The sequence below is a fragment of the Antedon mediterranea genome, chromosome 4 (assembly GCF_964355755.1).
Source record: "Antedon mediterranea chromosome 4, ecAntMedi1.1, whole genome shotgun sequence".
Taxonomy (NCBI): Eukaryota; Metazoa; Echinodermata; class Crinoidea; order Comatulida; family Antedonidae; genus Antedon; species Antedon mediterranea.
In genome coordinates, this window is record NC_092673.1 from 4,687,285 (window position 1) to 4,712,048 (window position 24,764).

Sequence of the window (24,764 nt, forward strand, 5' to 3'; positions counted from 1 at the left end):
TTTATATATTTCTTTATTCTGATATAATAATAATAATAATAATAATTCTGATAAAAACACAATAAGGTACCGAGACGGCAAACTTATTTCCATTGTGCCTGAATGAATTAAACATTTCTTTCGATTTCTAATTTAAAGAAATATGTTTTGTTGGTATAGGCCTAGGCCTAAAAACATTTAATTGAATAATTTGTATTGTACAACAAGAATAGAGAAAACTAATCTTGCAGCGTTAAACAATAAAATCGTCAATTATACATTACGTAATTTGTGTAACAGGCCTAATTCGGCCGCAGACAATCCTCCGTAAATCATCAAATTTGTGTAAGGGTTTATTTTGTCTTAAAATAACTACGAGCCGGGTTGGCGAGGGTTTATTAATGTGTTCTTGTTTTCATACCTCGTCTAGATAATTAACACAAGGTGAGGCTGGCTTTTATTTCTTTTATTTGGGTAATTTAGGTAATCAAATTAATGACATTTAACCCACGTTAATTAGTAAGAAAGGAGACTGAAGCCCACCCCGCTAACTGCAAGTCTCAGCGCCAAGAAATATAGCATTGAATGAATGAAGATGAAATTGTGTAGGCTGTGATGAAGATAATGTTGGGAATTAATGGTCTTCAAATAAAAAATGCGTTAAACCAAATATGTAAGTAAAAGACAAGATAACATTACACACGTCGTCAGGTGTTGCGGATATTTAAATTGTTGTCTATGTAGGATTCATTTTCACGGCAACCATTGAAAGGTTTTATCCAATTACTTGCAAACGATTACCCACTACAGACAGCGCCGGCCAATTACTGTTCTCGTCAAAGACTGACAATTCTTCAATTTTTTAAAGTTTTCTTCTTTTTCATTGTCGGATCATCCTTAAAAGAAGTCCGAATGTATACATCTGAAACATAGCCTTAATATAATGTTGCCGTAACGAAATAACTAATTTGAAAACAGATTCGGTTACCTTTGCAACCCTGATGAACAACCGAAATAAAACTTTATTTGGGAGAATGAAAGAAGTCGTACTGCGTGTTTTCAATATTATATTAGGGATAGGACGGCTGTTGAATTCGCAAGGGTGATGTAGAATTCCTTTTTATTCTTAGTAGGGGGAATCATTTCATATTCAACACCGACTGTTGTCTTTGATGTTACCGTTGCTGGCGCCTTCATACAGAGTTGGTCGTCTGCTGCCGTAGATCGGTGACAAATAGTGACAGATTGTTTGTCCTCGCAATTAGCCTAGGCATGGTTTAGAGGTAATTGATAGGTCTTTAGGGAGTGAACTTGTACTGAAAGATTTCTCTTCCGGGTTTGTTCAGAACATTTTTATACGAGATATTTCGATTTCGATACAGTTAATTTGATAGTAATGCGCTCCGAAATTCTTGTTATGGAAACGAAATCTATCCGTCTCGGAAACCGTGAGTTACATTTTGAAGTTTCCACGCTTTTGGTAGCAGAGTATAATTACGTTTAGATTGCCTCTACCAATAATACCGTTTTTATTAGATTAGCCATTCACTCAATGCCGTCTACAGTGAATACCTACGAAATTAGATAACTTGCCCCTAAATTTATTGTTGGTACATAAAATTACTAATGCCCAATCTTGCTCGAAATCCGTCCCTTGAGTGCAACGTCATCCTTTCGACGTGTTTGATTGGTGTCCTCGAATAAAAAAGTGGTTAGTAGGCGTAACGAATAATTATCCGAGTTGGTGTCTACCGTGTATACTGTGATGTAAAGACAGCGGTCGCATGGTTGTTGATAGAGTCAAAATCATAACTCAGTCGACTGCACACAAACTGTTTACAGTAACAAGTATCAGTACTACTTAGTTACTCAATAGTTTTTGTTTTGTAAACTTGTATATTCTTTCACCGTTGACCCAATCGTGGTCATACAATTTCGACATGTCAAAAACAACGCTCGCTATAAGTTCTAACTCTGCGTTTACGAAACCAGTACCTTGTTCGGACTTTTCGTTCAGTGTTGATTCCATGGTGTCCAAAGAGGACCACGGAAGAACGATGGAGAGATCATCAGAAACAGAAACGTCACTTCCAAAGAACACTTCTAGCCCGAATTCTTTTAGTATGGAAAATATTCTTGCAAAACCAAGTAATATGACGACGGCTCACCATAGACATTCATCTTCATCATCAGATGATGGAGCTGTGTCTCCTGCTTCTAATAGTACTGGTGGTGGTTACCATTGGGACAACAACAATTCAGGATTCTCATGGCTACAGTCAGCAGCGTTTTCACCTTCACATCATGTACCAAGTAAGTATACATATAAACAATAACATTTGAAGAAATTCATCACATTTGTATAGGCCTATATAAGTAACTTCGATTTTGTTTAAGATAAGCCTAATAACTTTTGATAAAATTCCATATTTAAAGTTGTTTATGCTATGGTAAGTTTGTTTATTAAAACGAATGTATAAAATAAAAATGTATACTATTGTGTTACACTTCTAATAATGCCTGATACGTAAGAAGTACATTAATATAGCAGATTTTTAAAGTACTGTAATGTTTAAAATTAAATGAATTAAATGTATGCTTTATTGACTTGCTAATTTGCAGATGCATTTTATATATCAATAAATAGTTACAATTGTAAATGATATGCATATAGGTGTAAATATTGTAATTTAATTTTACTTTTAATTTTCCAATTGCACAATATAACTATAAAGTTAAAAACCACACGTGATAACAAATGTATAATGAAAAAGCTCAATAATTATTCATATTTAATTCAATTGAATTCCTTGACAATTAAATTAAATACTATAGTTAAAAAATAATAAAACATAATCTTTAAATATGGTAATAAATACCACATGGCATTTAGGCCTACAATATAATAATTAAATAGTCCATCCGCTACATTGATTGCTATTTTCACAATCTCAAGATTTTAAGCTCAAATGATGACATTGCATTGAAATCTATACACCACTGTATATGCCTCTTCTTGGTACAGTACGGTATATAACTCGTGCATTGGTTTTCTTGTCGGCACTTTATCCCTAAAATCGTATTTGTATAACTTGTTACCCGAGGCTTATGAAACAAATTCAACTACCTACAATTAATTTGTTTACTATCATATCAATGGGCTATTTACACTATGATTCTATTATACCTTTTCATTAAAAGTGTATAAATTCCGCTATTGACCCTTTTATCGGAACTGTAACGGGATCTTTCTTCACTATCAATACTCACCACGTCTGTGTAACGAGGTATACAGGATAGGGTAAAAAGTGAACAATGTTTTGAATATAAAAGAGGAACCTTGAGGGGGCAGGCTGGTAAACCATGGTTTATTGTTTAAATTGGTGTATTTGTTGTGGCTGGCCGCACATGGCTTTTGTTTACATTTGTACGAAGGTGAAAACGTGTCTTAAAATAATTAGACAAAACAATTTTAAAACATTTAATCCCTTTATAAATCATTTGAATAATTTGTTGTAGGGTTTTATAAGTAGGAGAGTACATGTAATCGTTGACATTACATCATTTCTGTGGTGTTGGAGTCATTCTGGGGTCTGTTATAAAATATTTACGCTTCAGAATAGAACAAACAACTATACAATAGTAAAATAGTCGCTCTACTATATTTAATTACAGGCATGTAACACAGGCTTCTTTTACACCATTTTTATTCACATGAATATCATCATATGTCATCACCATAAAATATTTATATTATTTTTAAAATAGTTAATGACGATATAGAAACAGAAACTAACTAAAGAACACTTAATTTAATTTCTTTACCATAAAAGGTTACCTAAAATACTTTTTTTAAATGTAATGATGAATTAATCTTAATTAAACTCAATCCAGAGTATTTGGTAATAGCATTAAGTTAGGTCTGAAGTAATAAAGGTGAGTGAGAGAGAAAGAGAAAAAGGGTATCAAATAATATAAAACCAAATGACATGATTTCTTCCTCTACCATTCCATCTTTGCTGCCTATCCTAAAATAGTACTAGAGGCCTACAATTACTATTGTATTGTAGGCCTACCTCAAATAAAATCCGTTACACTTTGCCTTTCTCACACACCACACGACAATAATACAAAACCTAATTGACTGTACTAAAAGATATGATTATTACTATCTATTAACACTGACAGAATTCTACTTCTGTAGGCCTAACTTGTTTAAACCATATGGCTGCGTAATTAACTGGTAGTTACTGGAGTTATTTAGAGCATGGTAGAGTTGTATGTTTCTTTTACTGTTCATCAGTTTGTTTACCTCTGATTTATACAAATGAAACCGAACATTACAGTAAATAGGTCTACTGTTAACCAAACATACAAGGCCTACTTTCAAAAACATCGTTAACACGGAAGAAATACAATAATATTATAATATTAAAGATATAATAATTTGTTGTAATAATTAATAAATTATAATTGTAGGCCTACTTTTATATAATATTTTGGCACCATTTCCATTCTTATATGAACAGAGTAGGCCCAATGAATGTTCTAGTATTTTTTAATATTTATCGTATTAATGACACAGTGTATATTATTATGCGTGTGTGTAGTATGTACTGGTATATAAAATTGACATGCCTGTAGTAATAATGTATAAAATCATACGAAGATCATTGCAAATTATATCTATCTATGTATACATGTTTCCCTGATTGCTTATAGTTCCTATTGTGCGTATGTACACAGTTGAGTTAGTACGTACCCAGGAAGGGACGATCAGCTTTAACATTAAGGCTCGAATGTCCAAACGGACTATTACATTAATTATAGGAAACATTCATCTATAAGCAACGAATACTTGCTAAAATAAGCCTAAATCTAATTAAAAACATGCATTTTATTACTCGATAAGTTGATCATACGTAACTTATACAACTGTAATGGGCTGTATAACCTTGTATGCGCACCCAAGATTACGTCGTCTTTTCACTTTTCAAGTTAGCATTTCAATTTGATTTTTGTTTGTTAGACATTATTTAATTTCGTGTATAAACATGATGAGCGACGTGTAGCTCCCATTGGGATGTCAAGTGAGACAAATCGGGAAATTCTCGTCCTTCGAGATAAACACTATCCACCACCCTGATCATCGGCTAGTCGTTTCACGCCGTCGGACTATATGTATAGGCCTGGATATTGTTTTTACAGAAGTATATAATTACTCTTCTGAGGGTTGGAAAGGTGTAAATGTTTCCCTTTGGTGGTACATAAACGCTTCCTGTTTTGCTACAATATTTCATCGTACCTTATTAATTTCGCTCTATTATCGGGTTGCTAAAAATATCCCAGATTGTATTTGACCAATTGGTGTGTAGAAGTAGGCCTGCCGACAAAAAAAAATGATGTTCGGAAGGAGAGGGAGGGAGGGGGAATGTTAGGGTTGAACAAATCCTGAATACGCCCTGATTGTCACTCCACGATTGTACCAGGGAAGAGCGAAGTGATTTCACTCCTTTCCTGGTTGCGACCTTTCTAAAACCAGAGAAGAGTGAAATTCCCTGCTAAAACTATATGTTAAAGATATATGAATAAACAACAGTTGAATTATCTGTTTATTAGGAGTAAAGGGTAGTCAACTTGCTAACAATATCGATTAACAATACATAATTAGTCACGTGACGTCTTAATTGTAATCAATGCGGTAACTTTTAAGCAGCAGTTAGGATGTACTTTGAAAGAAGCCAACTTTGACAGGTGGGTGGTGATCATCCTCTGACCCAGTGTTAACAACCAGACGGTAAAATTAGTATGGGCCTTGTTAACGCAGTAAAAGGCGCGAAAATATGGCACAACCCGTTTCCTGAACATCTGCGCGTTGGTTAAGGACTATGTAAAGAATTGACAGATAATAATTGATACTTAATAAAGAAATCTTTCCCTAATTCTCAAATTTAATTAAATATACGCATGTAATTAAATTATAATTAAATTAACGTAGGCCTATATATTATTAATAATAATAATAAATGTGACTAAAAAATTCATAACGGTAATATTACTGTGACGTCACATTATTATACCCGTGATAATTGATAAACACTAATGAAAACACTAGAAAAATATATCTTATAATATAAATAAAAAATATTAATTGAAGGGATCTATCTTTAATAATAATAAAAACATTTTCTTTTGTACTTCCAGACAATCAATAATTAAAACTGTTATTATAGGCCTATACTGTAGTTTTAGCCTATATGTTTATTTCTGATATTTCCATTTCAGAAATATTCATTTAGGGCCTAATCTTTTTTATCTAGAATTTTTGATTTTATAATTTGATACCGCACTTAACGTAATATAATTGATAAACTTCCAAAATAAAAAGATAAATGAAATTGTATACTGGAAAATAGAAATTTTATAACGTATTTTTCTAACAAACATAGTTTATTTTACTGCATATTAGCGATAAAAGTTGGGGTGAAAAGAGCAATTTTCTTTGAAAAAACCCATTATATTTTATCGTTATACATATTTTTACAAATCACCATAAACACGACCCACTCCTTTGCGAACGAAACATAATTGTTAATGACGGATATAAGGAAGATAAGTCGCTTTTTCGATATTTTCTTAATCGAAAAGCACGTAAACGTAAAAGCAGACTTTTAGATAGAGCAGCGCCAAGAATCCTAATATTCATTAGTAGTATAAATAGGAATCAATTCATTAACTTACTTTTTATTATTAAGATAACGTGCTTAATATTGTCCACGTTCTAATTAAATAATTGAAATGTAAATACTAAATATTATCGGGTAATGGATTTTTGTAATGTTTCGTTTGATGTTTTCCCATCATCGGCACTTTAGTCTTAATAGCTCTTAATATTCACGAATTTTAACCTTAGCAACGGAAAATTGAACTTCTTTTGTAAGGCTATTCATGATCTATTGGTACGGCAATCGCAGAGTTGTTAGCACATAATTGGATTCATTTTTGTGGAGAAGTGTTGTCTTGGGCTCTGTTTGAATTCGAACAGCTTTTTATGTGTAATTAGTCTATAAATTTCATGCCTCTTTAGTAAAATTAGTCACACGTCGATAAACATAGCTATGGTGCGCGGATTACGCAACAAATAACAAGTGATATTTTAGTATTATTTTGTTTTTAGATATTTCAGACTAAAAGCTAGATTTGCACAGACGTAGACTATACAATTCAATGGCCATAAAATTTAAATACGTTTACATTACTTTTCAAAAATTTTATTTAAAATGCTTAGGCCTTTACATACACAATTTTGCAATATATATTTTTTTTAAAGGAAAATTAAAAAAAAAAATGAATCACTGATCTTGGTGTTCAAACTCTTATCAGAGGACCGTTTTTCATAATTTTAATAACTTTGCTTAAAATGTTGTTTACTTATTAGTGGTATTTTTCATATCATTTCAGGTGCAACAGAGTCAACAACAGCAACCCCACCTCCAAATTTCAACAGTCAAAAAGTACAATGCACGTTAAGGAAACACAAAACGAATAGAAAACCAAGAACACCGTTCACTACGTCACAGTTACTATCATTAGAGCGAAAGTTTCGACAGAAGCAGTATTTATCAATTGCCGAACGAGCAGAATTCTCAGCGTCTTTAAGTCTAACGGAAACACAAGTAAAAATCTGGTTCCAAAATCGACGAGCAAAGGCAAAGAGACTACAAGAAGCTGAACTAGAGAAATTGAAAATGGCGGCTAAACCAATGTTGTCCAGTGCTATGGGCTTACCATTTCCAGCCGCCGCGTACTACACGCACAGTCACCTTCATCGAGCGCAGATTCCATTTCATATTCCGGCGTACACGTACTTACCCGGGCCAACCCCATCTGCTAGTATAGTGTTCCCCTACAGTACAGGGGGTTATTAACAGACATTATGAAAGAGACTATTAATTTATTACGATTTATTATTTTATATTGACTTTTATTTACCCACCGATAATTACGACGTTTGTCCGTCCGAACATTTTATTTTTTAGAGGCTTGAAAACTCAATATCGCACAGCCAAACAAAAGGACAACATCGAAAGACACTCTTTTACAACCACGACCATCGATTTTAAGATTATTTATGTAAATAATATATAGATGTAAATATTCAATGTATTATATTAATATGAAAATTGTGTATATGTTTCTGTAAGATTGCCAAAAGAGTTTTTTTTGTATGTATGTTGAATGAAATGAAAACACAGGGTTTACTAGTATTTAAAATATATTTGATTCGAACAAATACGCACTATTTTTAAAGTTTTCTTCTTGATTATTATCAGTATATTTAACAATAAATATTAGTCCAAATAAGGCCATGATGGTATCATCATGCCCATATATGTTACTGATATCAATAAAATATCAACAAAAATCGACGCGCATGTTGCGTAAGCGCTGTGTTTGTGTAAAGCTTGGTTCCCACTAGCGACGCAACGCAAGGACGTAACACAACGTTAGTGAATGTACCAATCACAAGCGATGGCTTATTCGCTTGTGATTGCTAACTGTCTATAACTTCGCTTGTCATTGGTTAAAACGCTTGCGTTACGTTTACGTCCTTGCGTTACGTTCTAGTGGGAACCAAGCTTCACGGACAAATTAAGCAGTGATGTTGGGAAGAAAACAATAATACATATGCTGCCAAATGTAATATGAAAACATAAAGTTATTTAAACTGAAATTAGACATACCGTAATTAATATTTATACGGTACCGAAAGCATATTGACTCCATGCACGCTCATGGTTTTTAAACAAAGTAAATGAAGTGATAATAAATACCATAGGATTTGTATAATCATAAGTTATATTATTATCGTATGATTAATTAAGTATTTTTGCTTAGGCCTACAAACTAAGATAATTTAATTCATAAATTGTTGGTTCTCTCTCTTGAAGGTAAAATATAACTATTTTATTATTATATAACATCCACCAAGCTATGTATAAAATATATAACCGAATGACGATTGTTTTAAAAATTATCTACTTAAATCAAGAAATAGCATTTCGTTTAAAACGAAATAAAAACCGGAGTAAATGAATGCAGTAGCCGCAAATATTCATATCACGCAACGTTTGTTTAAAAATTAGTCTCATATATACACTTTACCAACGAAGAGCTACTCAGCTACTTAAGTAGTTAAGAAAAGGAAAGTCCTCAATCACTACATCAAACTAACCTTCCTCACCACGTATAAGTATGTCGTATGATTGATTGCTATTTACCAAACAATTTTGTTAATGATGATCTTAACATATTCGAATTAATGACTGCGTTCATCAATCAACCAATATGTAATTGTAGCTTAATTATGATTGCTTATTAAGTGGATATTTGAGATTTATTCCAAACTTTTCCCGCTTAATATCGATAAAATAATCATGACACTTGGCTTCTGGTGATGTTACTATAGATTTGATAATTTCATAGTTCGATTTTTCATTTTGAAGGGAAATAATATACAGATTACTGTAAGTATGTAGTTATTGTGTTATGGCATTGTAAACAGTGAACAGTGAAAACGGTAAAATGCAATATCGATCTAGGCCTAATTGATTTCCTAAAACCCGTCCAATTAAGTTGAGATAAAAAAAGAATTTGGGTCCCGACGTAATGAGTTTAAACATTGCAGAAAATGGGGTAATTATGAACAAATTATTTAAAAAATGACTTTGATTATTTATCAATTTTATAGTTGGAATTATAAATTATTCTTAATACTGTAATTGTTAAGACTCGTTTTGTCGTATTGTGAGTCGTGCAAAAGTTCAATACATTTTGTAAATTATTTAAGACAATGTTCATTAAAAGATGATGAGCTAAACTGAGAAAGTCTTCATGGTATTTTTATTTTGTTTTATCCATTCATTTAAAAATGACCATTCTTGTTTAGAAACCCACTTTTGGGACTCCCTCAACTAAAGCTGTGTGTACACTATCAAACTAGTTTGACAAAAAAGTGTGATGTGCCCAAATATGGTAGTGATATTCCAAAAATATGGTAGTGATATTACATCATCATGTCCATATGAGCACATCACATTTGTTGATGTTTATGCATTGATAAATCAATCGAAAGGATAAACAGACCGACCGACAGACAGACAAATCAACCAAATAACCAACAGTATTAATATAGCGTAGAGAATTATAGTGAACTATAATAATATCTCTATTGTTATAGTATGGACTATGTATTGGTACTTCACTTTTGAATGAGATGCACATTTGTGAAGGTGCATAATAGGCCCTAACAAGAAATACAAAATTCAGTAATCGATGTAATGTGAAAGAAAAAGCTAGGCAGAAATATTGGAATGTGGAATATGAAAAAAACGTGTAAATCTACGATTTTCAATAGAGAACATTTAGAGGCATAACAGGAAAATTATTAACGGTCTAATATCGTGATTAACGGTCGATGGCTCTATAGAACATACTTCTGTATGTTTGTTATTGTTTATTTTTGGCTAAATAAATGATATAATATGATACTAATGTTATTGTTGACTTATTTTATTACATTATTGTTAATACCTATATTTTACAAACTAAGATTTGCAAGGTATTTTTCATCATCAATATCTTAAACTAGTTTTGTGAATGTATGTTATATTTGTAGCCTTAAACATTTGTAAGCCTTCAAATAAAGTTTAACCAACTTGTCACTAGGTATGGTGCGCCGAATCCGTCAAAATACGTTACTGTCATATGATACCTTAATCGAAGGTTATATTCAATACTACTATACTATGTAGGTTAGTGCAAGGAAATAGATATAAATCATTATACATTTCCTAATACAATCTTTCATATGTAGTTGAATGGAGCCAAATATCTGTTTAAAATGTTATACCTTACAGTAGGCATAGTATTACTATATTTTGCAATGATGTCACACATTTCCATAGAGCTGGCTTCTCCTAAAGGGTTTAAATAAACCCCATTCTGGTTAGGGCCCTATATCATAAGGAAATAAAATATGTACATTTATAATACAATAATGAAAACACTATCAAATTGGTATACATACATCGATATATTCCAATCACAAATCTCGTAAAATTAGGTTCATTTAACCAAGTATTTTCTCTACAGCCCTCAATATCACCTGATTACGTGTACATCATTCCAATAATTAACTATGTTCCGCATAGTTACTTTAAACATTTGCGTATCATATATTTATGACAACTCAACTTACAATTTCATTTTCATTTGCATTGCAAACAAGATCACGATATGTTTACTAATTGATTCGTTATCTACGCTATTTTTAAATACATTAAATGTCAATATTATATTTTATGACAATTTTACGCTGTTGATACAGGATTGATACAATTTCGATAACGCAATCAACTACATCGTAAATCTTGATCGGCCAATAAAACCTGCTTCTCACTAACTTCTTGCATAGATATATTTTTATAGTCAACTTTAATATCACTATGCTAACATTAATTAGATGTTAAACGTGTCCACATGATGTCAATAATGAAATGCAGAAATAATCAGTGGCGTGTGCGTATAACGTTGGCGCGTGCGTACCAACGTGACGCGCGCGTATGAAACATGTATAGTAATACCATTTCATCAAGATTTGAACGCGCGTCTCGAGTTGTGACGTCACAGACAAAACCCTCACGCAAAAAGGTAGGTGAAGGTTTTTAAAAATTGTTTTCCTATCGTTTTTCATTAGTTTTTCTATAGAGAAATACCATAATGATTTTTCATATGAAAAATAAATATTTCGCCTTTGATTATTAATTTGAGAGTCATTACTAATGGAGTTACAAAATAAACGAATCTATTCGTTTATATGTATTTATTTTGCCAACATAAACAAAACAGTAAGTCAACTATTTAAATACGTTTGATTAATATTGTTGTTTTTATTTCATCGCGTTTATCGTTTCATATCCCTAATTGCACACTTATTACTATCTTACTCTCGCAAGTTCACGTTAAATAAATACTGTAAATTTGCATGATAAATATATTGAGATTTGTTTTTTTTTCTTATTTTTCAGAGACGCTTTTAGGTTGGTGGTCGATTGTTATCCCAATCCCTGTGTTAAGAGGGATTAAGTGTGGATCATGATAATCCCAAACTAATCTCGATAGGATTAAGAAACAGAGGTTGTATAATTGAACCTCGCCATACTATTAAAATGCAGTTTATCATGGTTTATTATAAGATATGAATGACAAGTATACATTTGGTGAAGAGTATAACTTTAAAAATAACTCACGACTATCGCAAAATAAACGTGCAAAACAAAATGGAAAGAATTATTTTCTGATATAATTCTTAAATAAATACATTTTTGACAATTAATAAATTTAATTTAAATATTACTGAAGATTTAGAAAACAGTATTGTATGAAAAAACCAGCACAAAAATCCTAAGCCCACAAATAAATATTGAAGACAATTATAATATAATACAAAGAGGCAATGTAAAAATAGGCCTAACCAATTACACTATTCCCATGTTACATTATACAGTAATAATATTAGAAATAATAGGCCTATAAAGATAACATTCTATATGATTACCTTACGTTTATATTATTATTATTATATTAATTTAATGTTTATATTAAATATGTAATGGCCAGCATTGTGATCCCTCACTTCCAGTATGCCGCGATATATAGGCATTCACAACAAAGTCATATAAATATTGTCATACCGCTACATACACTTATTTTATTGTCCCTATCCATAAATAATGAAACATTCTGTAAAACTTTAATAGTGTGATTTATTACTCTTTAATATGAGGTCAAAGTTCGAATTCAACGTCACTACAAAGAATGTATGGATTTTGGGAATCTTTTGAAGAAAAAACTGTGTAGGCCTAAAACACGCTATAGCGTGTCAGTCATTCGTTACCAACCATCTAAAAGGACCGACCGACAAACCAAAAAGTAGGCATAATGTACCGATATAAAGAGGTTAACTGAGTTCAAAAACATTGAATATTGGACCTTCACCTTCATCCTTAGATTAACTTACATTTAGAAATATGAAAATAAACAAAGCGATAAAATAAATCTAAAACAAACTAACTTAAAAATGTATAATTTAAAGATCCTTTGCTTCATTATATTTTATGTTACAAGGAAGAATTCATACTTTGTAATTATATTTGTTTGTATCCACTATTTCTCTCAAGTTTTATGGATTTATTAAAATGTACTGTTGTAGTTTTCAACAGTATTTAAAATAGGACTGTTCAAGGACTTAAACTAATACAAAATGTAGGCTATATATACCGTAACATTAATATACATATACATATACAATAATTTTTATTCATGGCTTTCTTTATTTTCATTTGCACTTTTAAGTACGATTTACGGTTTATCAATCACAATTAAATAAACCTAACTTTGGAAAATGTATTCTTTTTTTAAAAAAATGAATGCGTTTGGGCGATTTCAACAGTTTTACCAAAATGGCATATAATTGACAAGGGAATGGGCTTAAAAAGAAAACATATTAATAATAAATGACTCAATCAAAAGGAAATGAAATTTCTCCCAAAAAAATTACAGAAACTAATGTAAAACTTAAATGTCTAACTTTTGTTTTACTCATTATTCATTATTTATGACATTTATATTTCTCCCAGAAGTGCGATAAATGTAAAATGAAGTCCACATTATTGCCAAAAATGATCAAGTGATGTCGTTGAGGAATAGGCAACTGACAATCGCAGATAAACTCAATACTACATTTGGGAAAATATTCTTTTAAAAAGTGACAGTTTCCTCAGTGGAGTAGGAGTCAAATGTCAGAGGTTATGAACTTACATGAAACATGTAACATTGACAATAGATACAGTTGCACGATAACTAAACTGATTGAAAACGTTGAAATCAAATCATTTGAGCTTGCGCGTGTGTAAACATATTGGAACTAAAAGGAGAGAAGAAACTTACATGACACATGTAACATTGACAATAGATACAGTTGCACGATAACTAAACTGATTGAAAACTTTGAAATCAAATTATATGAGCTTGCGCGTGTGTAAAAATAATGGAACCAAAAAGAGGGAAACGCCATTTCATGGAACTTTAAAATAAAAACCCAAAGATAGGCTCTTGTACTACTGTCATTAAAGAGAATGGGAAAATATTATATAACTTACGGTAATAAATATAACACATATAATTAATATATTAATGGATATAATTATATATCTAAGTTATTGGTTAGAAATTAGTTTAAATACTTACAGTATAATGACTTATGAAAACAATACTGTATTGTAGTTATTTTATAATTATTCATATTGTATTTATAAGACAAGTTATATATAGGCCTATCAGCTCTATGACCACGATATTTAGAATGTAAATATAACGATAAAATATACATTTATTGTATAAAATTAAAATATGTATTTTTATTTTATACAAGAAATAAAAGTGGGTGATATCCCCACATAAGAGAAAGAAAACACTTAATAAATGCACCTTAGACTCGTATCTAGATGACCGTCAATAGTCAGTTAGGATCTACCTAATGACAGCTGCAGAATCGGGTGTTTTCTTTAGAATCGTGCATGATACCTATGTAGGCTTGTCTTTGAATTTAAAAATCTAATGTATACGTTGTTTAAAAAAATGTATAATGCGTTTGGTTTCTTTAATTTTTACGTTATTGATGCTTAACATACTGTACGTTGTTTTAAACCTTTTAAGAAACACCAGTAGCCCTACAATTGATTTTCGCGCGATATTGATACTTTTGTTGTTGTTGATAAACGTTTGGTTAATTCAACGAATAATAACCAGTAGTGCGATCATTCAAAACGGAAATTGCATTTCAACATTTCAACAATTCTTTCTTTTTAATTAACTTGCTATTTACTTTTTAAATACATACGCCTGTGTGATGTAATTTTCAATTTATTTTTTGATTTTGAAAGAAAGTTGCAAAGTTTAGGTAATGATTTTTTTGAAGATCGGTTCGCGTAAATCTGATTTATCTCAATTACAATGGAAGGGAAAACACAACGTGATACCAAAACTGTCGCGTCTCCGCCTTTGATCAGCCCTTTGTTCTTTGCCGACTCTACTTGAAGATTCGACCAATTTTGTACATACCACTGCAAAGATCTTGGGGCTATCCTCTGCTTGAGACATATTGCTGGATGATAGTGGATATCAAAAGTTTCTTTTCGCGGAATGATATCCAACTGCGATATCTGTTTGTATAGCATATTGAGGTAATCGCTATGTCAATACGACTGACAAATAAGATTCCAATATGATACTGTTACAATTCATAATTACAATCTTGTAAATATAACTCGTATGCGTTTCCTTTTAAAAAACTTTAAAAAAAAAAATTGTCAGTCCTCTTTAAAGAATCTAAAGCAAACAAATTTTGATGACATACCTAATTGTAATGCAATTGTAGCAGTGTTTCCCATATTTATATATAACCGGGAGAGGTTAACCCTTTGACCTTAAAGTCCTGCTTGGTGTGCATATGTGTTTTCAATTTGAGTAGCCCTACTGTTACTAATTGTTACCCGCCGTACAATACAAGGGAGCGAGTCGTGCAATACATCAACGGTTTCTAATTAGTAAAAATAACATCGTAGCCTGGATTTCTTTTTGAGCATTGCGATTCATGAGCAGCCTACTAAATTCATCATGACGGATGGTGGAGGAGAGTTTGTCCCTTGTTAGCCGGCGAATTAGCTATGACGCCAATAGGCTGCCGTGAGCGGCCTGCATATCTACTCAGTAAAACCTCACATTGAATACCTAATCACCACGATGTTATTTGACCACAAAAAAAGCCTATAAACATGAGTAAAAACTATACAAAACAGGGGTACATCTGTAACAATCCAAATGATAGATTTAACATTAAATACATTTTCAGTATAGTTTTCCACTTCTGCAAAAGACATTGAAGTATGGGCGTCAGGTAAACATCTTTCAGACAACTTATTGAAAGAAATAAATTGGATTAACTCAATAATTGTTAAAGTTTACGAAGCAATTAACCGTTGATTGAATACAGAGCAAGTGTATTTAACTGTTGGCAGTTTTATGGTCCAATGCATTATACCCATGGTCTAGTAAAATATGTCGTTCTTCTATTACCTTTAAATTAGTCAATTAATAAAAATACTACTACCGAGGCAATTCCCACAATTTCAACTCATTGGAAAACTGGTTACTCGGCCATGACAGCCTAAAGAACCCGTAACAAAATTAATAAAAATTATGTTTTTCCAAGGTTTAAGAAAACCGACGCCTTATTGTTCATATTGTTTTTTTCAGAAAGAAAGAAAATTAATAATGTTCCCTAAGTTAATAAAAACGCCTTTTTAATGTTTCTGAAAAGTGCAAACATAATTGGTAATATATTACCCAATTATATTTAGAATGATTAAAAATATGTTATAAAATTCAGCTATAAAAAAAAAACTTCAAAGTTTCTATTCTAAGGAAAAGTGAAAAAAGGTAAAAAATAAATTTATAGTAAAGAAATCTAAGAAACATTATTCCTGGGGTGGGGTAAAAAAAGTTTCTACATTAGAGTAGGCCTACAAAATGAGTGTTTTAAAAACAGAATTGGTGCTGTGGAAGAAAATATTGTAAATAAAAAAATCCAGAGAGTGTAACTAATAAACATTACAAACTGTTATCAAGAGTAACACACATTTGGAGATGCTTTCAAGAGGACAGATACGAAATTTACTATTAACAAATGTTGTGTAAGAGTGGAAATCACTAAAAAAAAGTACAAGAATTTATATTACTGTTCACAGTATTTAAAACGAATTTTCTAGAAAACGATAATAAAAAAGATTTTAAAAAAGAAAAAATATTACTTTAAAAAAATCACTATAATGTTTGTAATGAAATTCAACAATAGATAACAAACTTGCACAGGAGTTTCAATAGTAATATCATTATTGTATTACGTAACACTACACACAAAAGTACAATATTTTATATATTACTGTATTTAGAACGAATTTTCTAGAAAACAATAAGAAAAACGATTTTTTTAAAAATAGGCCTACAGTACCAATTAAAGAAGTTTTAATATGAAAAATCACTTCTGTAATGAGATTTAACAATAATACAAAAAAAAACTTTCACAAAGATTTTAAACCGAATATTAATGCCATTATTCTATTTAAAAAATCCATCCACATCAGTAAAGTGGGTTTGCCAAAATAACATTCCATAATACAAAATTGAAAGACTCGCAACATCAGGTAAAAAGGTTTAAAGTTAAAACGTTGCAAACTCTTTTATATTTCTGTAACTCTTTAACAAATTGTCAGATGTTTCAGTTTATTAACCTGAAAAGGTTATTAAGTTGGCTTTCTCCTGACTGCCATCACTCGAAAGCCGTCAAGTGTTGATTAAAATTCCAAACAAATTAATGAGTGAACAAGAAAGGTCGGGTGTAAAGTAATTACCAGAAAAACCAACACAGAAATTAATTTCTCATCGCCTTATAGATTGCAAGTCGATGTCTTGTATATGTTGCACTGAACATATATACGTCACTCATGTTGCCAGTTAGTATTTCGATGTGTCGGCGCCTCATATCTCAGTCAGCGGTCCATAGTTCATGCATTGGATACAATATCATCGTCAGAGAATTATTGGCCCGCTATAGTAGTAATTGTATAATAAATTGCATTACTGCCTTATTAGGAGCCGATAGCTAGCCTTGCCGTAAGCAACTTGTTGTGTCGCGCGCATACAGGGGTTGAGTAAACTATAGGCCCTCTTGAATACCAGGCGCCATCCAGAACATCTCGCAGAAGTGGCCTACGATGTTCCTCTCAGCGTTGAAAGTATGCGGCGCATTAGTACTTCGGCAAAGTTAGGATCGGTGTCTTTTTATCATCTCTATAGGCATGCAGCTTCTTTGCATGTTGTTGGTATTTGTTCAGTGGGTATTAACGTGTATGTCATTGGTCTGATTGATTATATTGCAGACCTATTGTACACAGGCCTCTCCCAGCATCACCCGACTGAGTACCCGCTAACTAGTTAGGACAATAATTACATGCCAGTGTCGGTACTCTTTGTGCTGACATGCCCTCGTTACCTTTAGCAATAGATGCGATACTGTAACTTTTTAAGCGAAGTAACTGGGAGACTAATTAAAATTTAAGCATTAAGTAAAAACTTTCATGATGTCCCAAGGCTCTCAACTTGAGCTGAGTTTTGTCGTTTTATATCAAGAAATATTGGACAATTTGGTTGGACAGAAAGTCTCCATATGCAAATTAAAATAACCGTTTGAATCCATACTTCGTGAGGAAACGAAATAATCACTAATTTATTTTAAATATCCATCTTAAGTTAATAAATGAACTAAAAAGAACCGTAACAATGTTTCCATTTTTTTATCTCGTCATACAAAATATTACATGCTTAGTTTATTCCTAGTAACACTAACAGTAAAAACAATCGTAACTCTACTCAAATAGAGTCAACATTGGTCCAACGTAAGCCTACATGATTTAAGTTAAGACTAGTTTGACAATTCAATTTCAAATGTTCCGATGAATTTTTATCAAGATTATGACGAGATTCATTTTGAAAAAAAAACACGACACGTTGTTGGATTTAGGTTCAGTTTTAAAAAATGATTTAAGAATTACCCATTGAAATGTTGCTAAATACTGTACTGTACTGTAGACCTAATGCTTTTGTATAAAACAAATAAGCCTAAAGGCCCGTTCACACTAGGACGATAACGATCGACGATAATAGACAATAATTTGCATTTTTCATACATAAAATAAAAGAAATATAAAACCTTTTCATTCTAGAACTATAGAATAACCATCTATGCTTCCTTTGATGAAAATTATATTTTCAGACGTCCAATCAAATGACGTCATGATTAGTAAGAGCAATAATATCGTGACAATACAACGATTTTATTGTTTTTATGTATCATGACGTAATTTGATTGGAATTTTAAAAATATTTTTATTATCAAAGACAGCATAAATGATTATCCTATAGTCCTAGAACGAAACCCTTTCTAATTTCTTTTGTTTTATGTTAAAAAAATGCATGCTTATATGTTTATCGTCGATCGTTATCGTCCTAGTGTAAATGGGCCTTAACAATGTATAGTGTGCTATGTGGCCTACTACGGTACTACATGATTTATAAAATGATGAATGAGAATAAAGAGATATTACGGTACAGAAGTAGTGTTGATTTGTATTTATTTTATTCTCAGTGAACATACCGATAGTGTTATTATTCATTGGTTTGTACAACCTTTACCACCTTTCTGGTTCTTATTTCACTGTAATGTACATTACAACAGATGGTTTTATGTCAGCTGCCTCCACGATACTTAGCTTACGTCAAAGCTTGTAAATAGTTCACTAAATTACGCTACTTTTACTATTAAATAATGATCTTTGCCGGTGTTTCCTAAGCACGATTGAGTCTAGCACAAAGTATGGCGAAACCATTTTAAAGCGGAATGAGACATATTGTGTGTTTTGACGGTTTCAAATGTATTCGTTAATGTTAATGATGTTCGATTTATAAAGCGCTTCTACAATCAAAAGATTGTCCCAAAGCGCTGAGAGAAAAAACAGAAAGAAATTACAAAGAAAAAAATGGGTTTTTCAAGAGTGTTTTGAAAACTATGATAGAAGATGCATTTTTAATAGGATTCGAATGAAAATGTAGAGTGCATAACTTTTGTTACGTCACTCATTTTATTATTCATAGTTTACTATGTATTTGTGAATTCATGATGACCTCTGTGACCTGATTGTGACGAGAATTACAGAACATCCGTCGATAAAATATTCTATTTATATTTAGTAGAATAGGCCTACTTAGCCGAATGGGTAAAGGGGAACGGCGCGGTTACTCTACGTGCGGTTTAGGAGGATATAGAGAACAAAGTTTCAGGTTTAAATATAGAGGCCTAGATATTTTTTGCAGCGAAATTATTATCCAATTTATATTAATACATATTTCGAGGAATAATTTTATTCTAGTGGTAGAGAATGAATTTCATACCTGCGACTCCAACAATATTTCCAAAAATGGTAGTCAACCAAACCGCCATCCGCATAAATTTATATAATTTATTTAGTCTGGCCTATTTTCTTTGTCTTTTTAACTAAACCTCTGTAGGCCTTATAAAGCCTTGTATATTCCAATGGTAATTTATTAGATGTATTTGTGTAGTGCACAGATCATATTTTCCTTTCAGTTGGTTTCACATTTTGGCCATTTTTTAAAGAGTAACTACAGTGGTAAAACCAAGACATAAGCGTTCCATAGAAGAAAACAAATAAAATCGTGTGGAAATTGAGGTTAAAGGAGACGTTGAATAAAAATGATAAAATGAAGTGAAGAACTCAATCCAATTATCATTTGCATTATGTATAAGTATACGGAATTTAAGGGGAATGTGGTCATGCTAAAGTGAGTTAATTGTCAAAGCAATATGAAAGAATAATCTTCAGTAACCACATACAATTCCTAGAAAGTAGTAAGCCTTTTGCCATTTACCCATGACTGTTGAGTAAACATGACCATTTTAATTTCAATGTTGTTTACTGTTTTTATATTTAATTGCCTACAACACATTGTGTACAATTTTACTAATAATAAATTGTGTACAATGTATTATGCTTATATTTTCTTATGAATTTTAACGTTTGTATTGAAAATGGTACGTTTTCAGCCTTCTGGATATTTATAGCAGTGTTCAGATTTTTTGGACAATATTTATCTGAATTATTGTTTTGTATTGAAATACACCAATAACCATCGAAACTACACTGTAAAAATAGTGTTTAAAACCTAAACGTGTCTTTATATGTGTCACAATATAACAATCAACACGTCACTGATGTGTTGAGTTGGATACAGACTAATGTATTTAGAACCTAAACATTTTCATATCTAAACGCTAAACGTGTGGAAAAAGTGAGTACAAAATACTTGTTTAAGATCTAAACACTATTTTTACAGTGAAGCACGATATTACAACGTTGTGACAAGGCGCACGCATGTGTGTTGATGTAGTATTACACACGACATGATGTGTCCGATACTTCCTGCTATCGTCCCCTTCAAGTGTTATCTTGTCGAGCTGTCCATCGTACCCAGACCGTATCGACTTGGGGATATACTCTGTAGATACTGGGGAATAAAATATGTCACTCAATACAGAATATTATTTCAGACCCGTATTGTTGTGTCATTCGATATCGTCTCATATTACATATGTACATGTTGCTTTCAAACATCAAATGTCCATAAATGAACTGATTTAGGGCCTAATATATTATGGCAAAAGTGTAAAGAAAGTTTTTAAAAATTGTTACATACAGTAAAAACTTTAGGATAATTGAATCGAAATACTAAGTATTAATACGGAACTTAAACATAGGCCTCTATTAATAACTATTTGTTTTATTCAGTATTTTGTTAAAAGTAAGAAAGACTTTGTATCGCGGTTTGTGAAAAGCTATAAATAGTAAAATAAAAGAGGATTTAAAAAAGTACAATAACATTATTTCTTTTTGTTAATGGAAAGACTTTCAGTTTTATTACAGTTTTATCTGTCTTTCTACTTTGGTTTGTGGGAAACTATAAATAATAAGATGATGTATAGCCTAAAAGACAATAAAATTCAATTAGCGATGATTATTACCATCATATTATTTTTATGCCTCATGTTAATATCAATAATGACGATAAAAAAATAAAAACAATAATATAAACATTTTTTATTTTATTATATTTTTTTTTAAAACTTTATCACTAGCCTACACATAACATAACAAAAAGGCAGCGAAAGGAAAGGGATGAACAGGTTAAACTTTATCACTACACAGAACATAACAAAAAGGCAGCGAAAAGAAAGGGATGAACAGGTAAAATGACTATGATAATTGTTTCTGTAGACTTCTCATTTATCAATTATATCGAAGAGGCTTACTTTTTGACACCCTGCCCTTAATAACGACTGCCACAAGCTCAATCTCAACACGAATACAAATTTAAAGTAGGCGCTTTATCATAATATTTCTCCATGAATATTAATTATTAATTCTGCCCGTTGTTATTTTACTTCGACGATAATCATTTGCATTTCGTTAAATTAGTGTCGGTTTCGTGCCCTTTGTTTCATTATAACTTGATCACATAATATAAAGTAATAATTAATGAACACTAACACAAATTATCGTCTTCGCTACATCAAAATGAATAAAACATTATTCGGAAAGATCAAAGAAAATGTTACAGTATTCCCTACCAGCACATTTGGTAATATTTATTTATATTTTTCTTTATAAATATTGTTATTTTTATGTTTTAAATTTCAGAACGATAGAAAATAAAATTATCATGCAATAAAAAATACCTTTAAATAACGTAGTATAAAACTGACTCCAAATAACGGTGTGAATGGAAATAAAGAAACAAACAACGAGAGGCAAGCCATGATTCAACGTTTCGATCTTTATTTGATCATCACCAGGAAATGAAAATACCTATTATAATGCAAGAATTGCTATAATTTACACTTGATCATTTAGGCTATAGCCACATAGGCTGCAATAACGATATAAATGAACGCACGAAACCATGGGAAAATTTACGTCATAATACCGGTACATTTTTACGGTACAGGCCTAAAAGTCATAAAAACGTAATAGGCCTATAGCAGTAATTTGTTGCCGGCAAAGTATCTTTATGATTTTGAGTGCGTATAATAATAATGAATCATCCTTGTACATTTTTATCCACCACAGAAGAATATGATTTTGATTTATGATTAAATAAAATTAAAATGATTAAATTATTCGATTATTTCAATTCATTCATCAGAATAAAGGGCCCTATATAAATATGGGTCAAGGTAATTTGGTGCTCAAAAAGTGCAGTGTGTAGAAACTATACGCTTTGTCTTAGCAACCTCTATTTGCTTACAAACAACCCCAACGGTGATTTTTATTATTGTTTTGAAATCTTAATGAATGTGATAAATAGCACAATGAAAATGATATGTGTAATTATCACACTTGTGGCAAAGAGTCTCGGATACAAGCTATGAAGAATTTAATCACCTTATCGAATCGATACAATTCTTCTTCGCCTCGCAACACGTTGTTGTGTTAATTTGATATCTGCGTAAACAGTATTGTTTTCACAATGAAAGAAGTTATTGATGTTTGTTCACAACTTTATGTTTTTATAAACCTTCCTAGTTTAAAAATCCTATTAATAATTAAGGAGTTAGATTAGGGAGCAACTTTTTACTGTATAGGCCTATAAGCATTCATTCACACTGTATGATAAAGCATTAATTAGTCTTTAAAATAAAAATCCCAGCTGCTAAGTTCCCAGAGACGCGAACTCCTAAAATATTGAAACCCTTTGCATTTCATGGAAAGTATCCCGAGTTGTATGTAAATCTTTGATTTCCCCTTGGGCGCACACAAGAACGTAATCGCATCGCACTGGAAAGTGTCGCTGTCGCTTGTGATGTTAAGCTAAACTTGCGTTGCATTGCATCTAAAGTTATGGCTACACTATCTAACTAATTTGTGTTATCGTAGTGATATGCCAAAATGGTAGTGATATGACATCATCATCCATATATGGGGACATCACATTTTTCTTCACATAGTTTGATAATGTAGACAGAGCTTTAAGCTTGCGTCAAATCAAACCTACGATGTTTGCAGCACTATTACGTCGTCGGTTCCCACCATGTGATTACCCAATACAGCACTTTGCGTCAATACGTCGCTGCGTTGCGTTCTAGTAGGAACCACACTTAATAGTGTGGCGCGCCGCGGCGTTTCAAAATCACCTGTGGATCTATCGGGTGCACAATTTCATCATGGGCCCTAAATGATTACCAAGTATACAGTATCGGGGGTGGTGGGGAGTTTCTATTCACCTTCCTAAACGCCATAGCCTAGGTAGCTGGCCTACATGCTTTAATATTTTAGGTAGATTAATCAGCGACTATTGCAAACGGGTTCGTTCAATAGAAACCTCAACATTTATAGTAATACCAACAAAAAACCCATTAAATCGATGAGATTGACCTTGGAGTTAATAGTTTATATAGTGATATTATAAACCATTCATTTATTTGTTTCATTTCCCTGTATTTAACTTTGAGTCTCAAGTTCATGAAATGGAGAACGTGATGTGTCACAAAAAGAACGAAACCTCCCATACGCAGTGGCCCGTGTAGGCCCAACCCCTACATGGAGACGTTCTGTCGCGCTCAAATCAGTTCAATAAAGTTAGAAAAGAACTATGGATTTATAAAGTTATTCTTAAGCTTTTATACTCTAAATTTACGATGCGTGCAGACAAGAACCGAAGCAGATCAGATCAATCAAAACGCACAATTAACAAGGGCGGGCACAGGTATGCAAAAGGCTCTTTTCGCTTACTAGCCATCTCTCAGTGAGCTTATAATTTCACAGCTCATTACATATCAATAATATCCCGTTTTAACGAGTCTATTGTAAACTCGTTTCACTTGGTTAAATATAACATTGCAATTAATAAACTGCAGTTCTTGACTTTACTATAGTAATTTTAGTGGTATATAATCCTTTTAAAGAACACGAATAATAGAGAAATTATCATACTAGCCAACACGTCTGCCAGTGATCTGCCGTTATAATACGGGT

The 24,764-nt window shown here is 31.9% G+C and overlaps 1 protein-coding gene across 1 annotated transcript; it reads left to right on the forward strand.

Annotated features, from left to right (window-relative positions):
* Positions 1-1,767: 1,767 nt before the first annotated feature.
* LOC140046405 (uncharacterized) lies at positions 1,768-8,112 on the forward strand. The gene is made up of 2 exons (XM_072091054.1): positions 1,768-2,292; positions 7,441-8,112. The coding sequence occupies exons 1-2, from the start codon at positions 1,920-1,922 to the stop codon at positions 7,905-7,907; spliced, it is 840 nt and encodes a 279-aa protein (XP_071947155.1). The 5' UTR covers positions 1,768-1,919; the 3' UTR covers positions 7,908-8,112.
* The last annotated feature ends 16,652 nt before the right edge of the window (positions 8,113-24,764 follow it).